This window comes from Chroicocephalus ridibundus, chromosome 1, assembly GCF_963924245.1.
Source record: "Chroicocephalus ridibundus chromosome 1, bChrRid1.1, whole genome shotgun sequence".
Classification (NCBI taxonomy): domain Eukaryota; kingdom Metazoa; phylum Chordata; class Aves; order Charadriiformes; family Laridae; genus Chroicocephalus; species Chroicocephalus ridibundus.
The window spans coordinates 7,227,236-7,233,344 of NC_086284.1; the positions used below are offsets into that span (position 1 = coordinate 7,227,236).

Here is a 6,109-nt window from a genome sequence, read left to right on the forward strand (position 1 = left end):
ACCTCTTGTCTATACCGTTAGTGATCCTTCTACTTTCTCCTGCAGTAGGATATTAGATCTTAACGTGGACCTACCAACCCACCCATGCAAGTGGGATTCAGGCCAGAGCACCATGGTTGTCAAAGACACCTTTGCAAGGCTGGTAGATGAAACAGCAGCTGAAGACCAAGCAGGATAAAACATGGCATCTCAAATACTGCTAGACCGTATCCTCAGGCAGCTGAATCCCACCCCTAGCATCTTACGGAGAAAGGGATTTTTCTTTTTCCCTCAAGGACCAGCAGACAACTGTCCCACAGGGAGGTCAATGACTCCCTGTGATCCTGAGATTGATCTCACTTTAGAGATGAGACTCAGACCCCGTGCAAGTCAGTCAGAGTTCATTGTGGAGTTCAAAGGGGCGAGATTTCACCCCAATGTGGTTGGTCGCTGCTGTATTTATGGAGGGATCCATGGTGTATAAATCTTAGTGCCACCTGTATTGATCTTTGCTGACCTTTAGATGTATAAGCATACGGGTAGTGTGTCCTGCATAGGCAAAGAAACAGTCTGAGATCACCTAAAAGTACCGAGGCTCAATTTTTTAAGTTATTTTCTCTCCTTTTTTTTTTTTTTTTTTCCTCAAGACTTTGCCTCTCCCTCTATTCTGACCTCTCGTCCCATGAACTCAGCTTAGTGACAGGAGATCCCCCAAGGTTCTTTCTCATTCAGGAAATACAGTAAACACCCAAATTATTGCATTTTGCTGGCCAAGCCATAGACTAGCAAGGTGTGGCTGACCAGCCGTAAAGATCTGAAAGCTCATTCAGAACAGGGTTTTTGATAAATATTCTCCCTGTCCTCAAAGGTGAAACCCACGCCTACCCAGAAACCCATACAATTACAGCCCCACTGCAGGGCTAATCTCTGATCATTTTGCCTGCCTGATCCCTCCAAAGATTAAAACCAGAACTGCAGAAATCAAACACTCATTTCTATTGATATTTTTTTTCCTATCGCACCATCACATCATTCTTCTCTTTCTCTTTCTTCCACTCTGCATCAGCTCCTTCTTCTCTCTTGCTATGCAGGGACATTTCCTGGCAACACACTGGAAGGCCTATCTTCTTCATTCAACACCAGAAAGGTGTTGGAAAGGTGTTGAAAAGGACATTTATTTTCCTTGTCTCCTTAGTGGTTACAAAACATTTGGGATCATCTTTGACAAGGGCATCAGCTCTTTCTCATAAAGTTCAATGAGTGAATGTTCAGGGTCGATCCTCCACTGGATCCTAAATCGTATTGGGTTGATACATTTGGGTGATTTCTTAAGATTCAGCAATTTGCCTTCAGATCCCTTTCCTGGTTTTTGCCCTTGGTTGTCCTTGGCTGCCCTTGGTCTCCCGCTGAGTGAAGGGACCATGATGTGTGCTGAGTTTGGAGGTCCTGGTTCTTCTCTTGTTGCATCCAGATTTAATAGCCAGTCCTCAAGCACAGGTAATCAGACCATCAGACACCATCTGCAGAACTTTAGGTCGAATAATACAATACAATTCCCTTGAATGATAATAAAAACCATTAGATACGCGGTGTTACACTACAAAGTGTCTGAGTGGTCAACCCTGCATACCTGGTTCTGGTGCCAGTGCTATTAGCTGACTTTGCTATAGTCTTATACGTACTTTAAAGTATATGTATATACTTTATAGATGCTTAATAGATGCTTTAAAGACAGCTTATCTTGGGCTGTCATTGAGGGCAGTTTCATTAGGCTGCTTAACAATTCTATATTAATAATCTGTCACTAGTGTGAATAGTCCTTGGGCCTAATAACATTCATTCCCTGCCTGTCAAGACCTCACATCTTACACTCTTGGGATCCCTGCTTCATGTAGTCAGTTTTACATATATTTCTATTCTAAAGTAATAGCTTGTTCATTGTACACAACAATGGTGTGTACAATTTAAAACCATACATATATGTATACACACAACAATTTCTCAACTAGTTCTTTTTAATACCTATATAATCACAAGGGTGTTATTGGTATGGGTTAGAATTTGGTTCTTTTTGGTTTACAACAGCTGGAATGATACTTTCTTCTATTATAAATGGTAAATTTCATTTCATGAGGTGCTTTATGCAGGACAGGACAGCTGCAGAGTTGAGACCTACCTTAATCCCTCAGCTCCTGGCCTTCTACAAGTCCTTGATGTTTGTTTTGTCTCTGAAATCCCCATTCTGTTACAATAAATCTGTCCCTACCGACAGATGGTAGAACCAGGGCACCAGGGACATTTAGAGAATCATAGCAAATGATCGTCTTCAGCTCCATCACATCGGTTTAGTAGCCTGGATCTAGAGGTAGTCTCTCAGGTAGGCCAGCTCTAAAGTCCTAGTACTCAGCATAGCATATTCTCTCAGGAACAGTGCCAGGCTAAGCCAGTGAAACAACACCTGGGTCTGAGATGGATGGCAGGGCTTTCTGGTTCTCTGTCCATCCCATCTTGGCCTTGGTGAGATCACGGGGCTGTCAGAGCGGCTGGACCTTCAGATTTCTCATTGGTGGCAGTGAATGCCATCAAACCCAGAGAAACCCAGCTGATGAACAGGGAATCTCTGTTAATACCAGCAAGGGGCTTTATGAGGTTTGTGATGTGCAGTTAGGAATGTTTTTCATGAGCAGCTGAAGCCCTCTGGTTGTTTTTATGTAAATATAATTTACATTTGTAAAGCGGGTATCCTTGGATGAAAGCTCTATGTGTCTCATTAAACCATGCAACAGCTGCAGCGGTTGTATGGTCTACTGGGACCACGAGGTCCCTGCAGTTCTCAACCAGCATCCCTCCTTGCCTGGTGCTTCTTCATGGCTTTGAGAACATCTAATGTTTCTGCTTTGTCTGACACAAAATGATGCAAAATGAAAGACTATTCCTTATCAAGCAGGGTTGCTAACTCCTTCTCTCTTCCCTGTTTTACAGCTTCAACTGGACAGATGTACTGACCAGGAAACTCAAATTTGTCCTGAGGGGCACAAAGAAGACACTGACAAAAGCAACCTTTAAAGAGCTGGGGAGCATGAAGGAGGCCGGAATAAGCATTGAAGAGGATGAACTCTGAGAAGAACTAGTAAGATCAGGACGGACTCCTTGAAGCCAACCCAGCAGAGGAGCTCACACCCTCCATTTCATTCCCTTCCAGCCAAAAGCAGTATAATTGATGAAGCCTCTTAGCTCTTGCAGAGGGTGAACCTGAGCAGGCAGATGAATCCTGACCATCACCTCTTGTGAAATGGGACACCAGCTCAGAGCTGTATGTATGTGTTTTTGGCAGGGATCCATTGGGGAAGAAAGTAATGGGGATGGTGATGGTGATGCCAGCTCTTCATCAGCATCTGTCACAAGGATGAGCCCAGAAAACCTTTTAGCTAGGTCTGCATGGCAGCACAACCACGTCCGGCTGCACTTGGGCCTGGACTTGAACAATAATGCCAAGTGCTAAAATGGTTTAACTGTTTTGCATTAAATAGGTTTGTTGTTGTTGTTGTAGGAAACTCTGGTTTCATGAAAATCAGTGCAATTGAGAAGAAAATGATTTTCACAACAACAAAAAATATTTTTTACTCCCCCACAAGGGGAAATTTTGAATCAAAATGTTTTGTTCCTGTATGTCAATTTAAGCTGAAACATTTTCTTTTAAATTGACATTTCAGCTGCAAATGCCATTTTAATGCTATTTTCAAACTGAAATGACAGTTTTGAAATGAAACAGTTTGGTATGAATCAATATTTGTTTCCAAATGCCAAAATGTGATTCTGCCCAAAATGTCAAAATATGTCGTCTTCGCAATTCCAGATCTAAACTGGAAGAACATTTTGTTTTGCTTTATACACACACTCATAGAGCATATCTAAAACGTTTTACGCTTTTCATCCCAAAGCAGAATGCCAAGCTATTGTAAAACTGAGATGCAGAGAATGACATTCTGCAGTTCCTTTAGCTGAGTAATACTAATGAGATATGAATTTTCTTTCCTGCAAAAGTGGGGCTGAGGGAATGAAAAGTACATCACTTAAGCAGTGCAAAGTCTAGGACGCATCACTCTTTTTTCTTCCCCGTCTCCAAGCGGTCTCAAAAGCACTTGTCTTCAAAGCAAGCCTCCCAGTGGGTAAAAATACCTTTCTGCAAAGGCACAGCATTTGGCCTGTAGGCACTTCTCACAGAGCACACTTCATCAAGGCCAAATAATTTTCTTCTTGGCCATTTCTTCTTCCAGGTTTTTTACTCCTGTTCAACATCTGGCTTCTAACAAACTTCTGGGAATTGTTGTTCTCTCTTCTGCAAGGCTGAAGAGAACAGCAGATATGGTAATTTAATCAATATTACCACCAGAAGGTGCTCATTGAAAACACGAAGGCCTTCCTCAAGCTCAGTCTGAGCTCTTCTCACCGGAGCAATCAGAGCAGATTTTTATCATTCAGATGATAAATAAGAGTCAACAACCACTGACCAAACCTTCTTTGGTTATGGCAAATATCTTTATGAAATGAGGCAAGCCAGGCTCCACAAAGCTAAGGAAGATACAATTTTCACACCTAATTCACCGTAGCAAGTGTAAAACGCATGTACTCTCAAAGTAAGAGCAGTTTGGGGTACGAAACTCTGAAAAGTGAAAACAGAAGGGAAAATCATTAATGTTCTTCAATAATGAGATTGCACTCTGTGGCACCTGGTTTTGTGAAAGAAGTTTTTGCCTACTCAGTGATGAGAGTAGGTATTCCATGTGGAAGAATTTGGCCCTTGAAAGCCATCTGTCAAAGGGCTCATACGACACTTGAGCTGTCAAGCAGGGCTTAGGAAAGCTTTCGCCTTCTGCTCTGTGCTCGCCCTCTGTTTGCAAATTAATTCAGGAATAAAGTCCTGTGGAAGAGACATGGGCCAGGCAATTCTGACACAACGTGCCTCAATATTCAGTTCCAGGGAGGGACATTATCTGGACTGGTCTGTGCAAACGTGAGTTTAAAATGAGGAAAAAAACCCAACCAAAACGAACACCACACCTCTTCAAACTACCACTATGCATACGTTCTCCCTTTCAACATCTACACATATGTAAAGAGATATATATATATATATATTTGAGTTTGGGGATACCCAGCTTTTTATCTCATGATTACCCACTAAGAGCTAATCTTTTGAGTGTGTGTTTTTGTTAATGCAATAAGAGACAATTTTATGAAAATGTTGGGTAGCCAAAACCTGAATTTTCCAGCTGAAGATGATTTAAACAAGGGGATTTCAATCTGCCCTTCTGCACACAGTTTTTGGATTCTTTCTTCAGCCTGTAGTCTTCAAAAATAAACAACATTCTTTGAATTTATTTAAAAAAAATAAAATAGTAAATCTGTGGGAAAGGGTAGCAGAGAAGCAAAGTTCTGATCACTGACGACTTTAGTAATCCCAGGATAATTCTTAATTCTCTTTGAAGCCAGTGGTATTTTTTTTCTCTTAATTTCAACAGGAAGAGGCCAAGGACTCATCCCTGAGTGTGATAACCTCTGCTGTTAGAGAGCCATAAAATATATTTATATTTTCCTGGCGTTGTTCTGTTTAGACAGGTTTAGGTTTACTCATGAGATTTCTTCCCATATTAACTGTGATTACTGTATCAGGCTCTTTTCTTGTTATTTTGCTCCTAAAACTAGTCTTTGGATGTTGTAACAAGGAAGATGGGGGCTGGAAGCAGCATATGTGAATTTTGTAGCTCTGCAGCAGACTTCTCAGGTGATTGTGGACAAGTCACTTGGTGGATTTCTCGGATAGTGAAGCGCACACTCTAGAAACCACTATCAACAGGAACCTACCATGTGATTGCCAGAGGTTTTACCACTAATGTTATAGGGTGAATTTTAATGCAATCATGCAAACACGCTGAAAGCTCTAGAAGATGTATTTATGCACAACATACAGTGTCTGAATAGAGTTCATATTTCATACAGTATTTTTAACAGTGAATTAAAACCAAATGCCAATAAAGATCCTTGGAGACTTATCCCTCCACCTGTAAGTCTTTTTTCTTTGTATATTTATCCTCATCTCAGCTTACTTTTCAGCTCTCAGTGCAGATGA

The 6,109-nt window shown here is 41.3% G+C and overlaps 1 protein-coding gene across 1 annotated transcript in view; it reads left to right on the top strand.

The window, feature by feature from the left end:
* Positions 1-3,100, top strand: part of GUCY2F (guanylate cyclase 2F, retinal) — a 44,318-nt gene extending 41,218 nt beyond the window's left edge. The window contains exon 18 of the mRNA XM_063330024.1: positions 2,962-3,100. Within this exon, the coding sequence (XP_063186094.1) occupies positions 2,962-3,100 (139 nt within the window). The remainder of the gene's footprint in view (positions 1-2,961) is intronic.
* Positions 3,101-6,109: the final 3,009 nt, after the last annotated feature.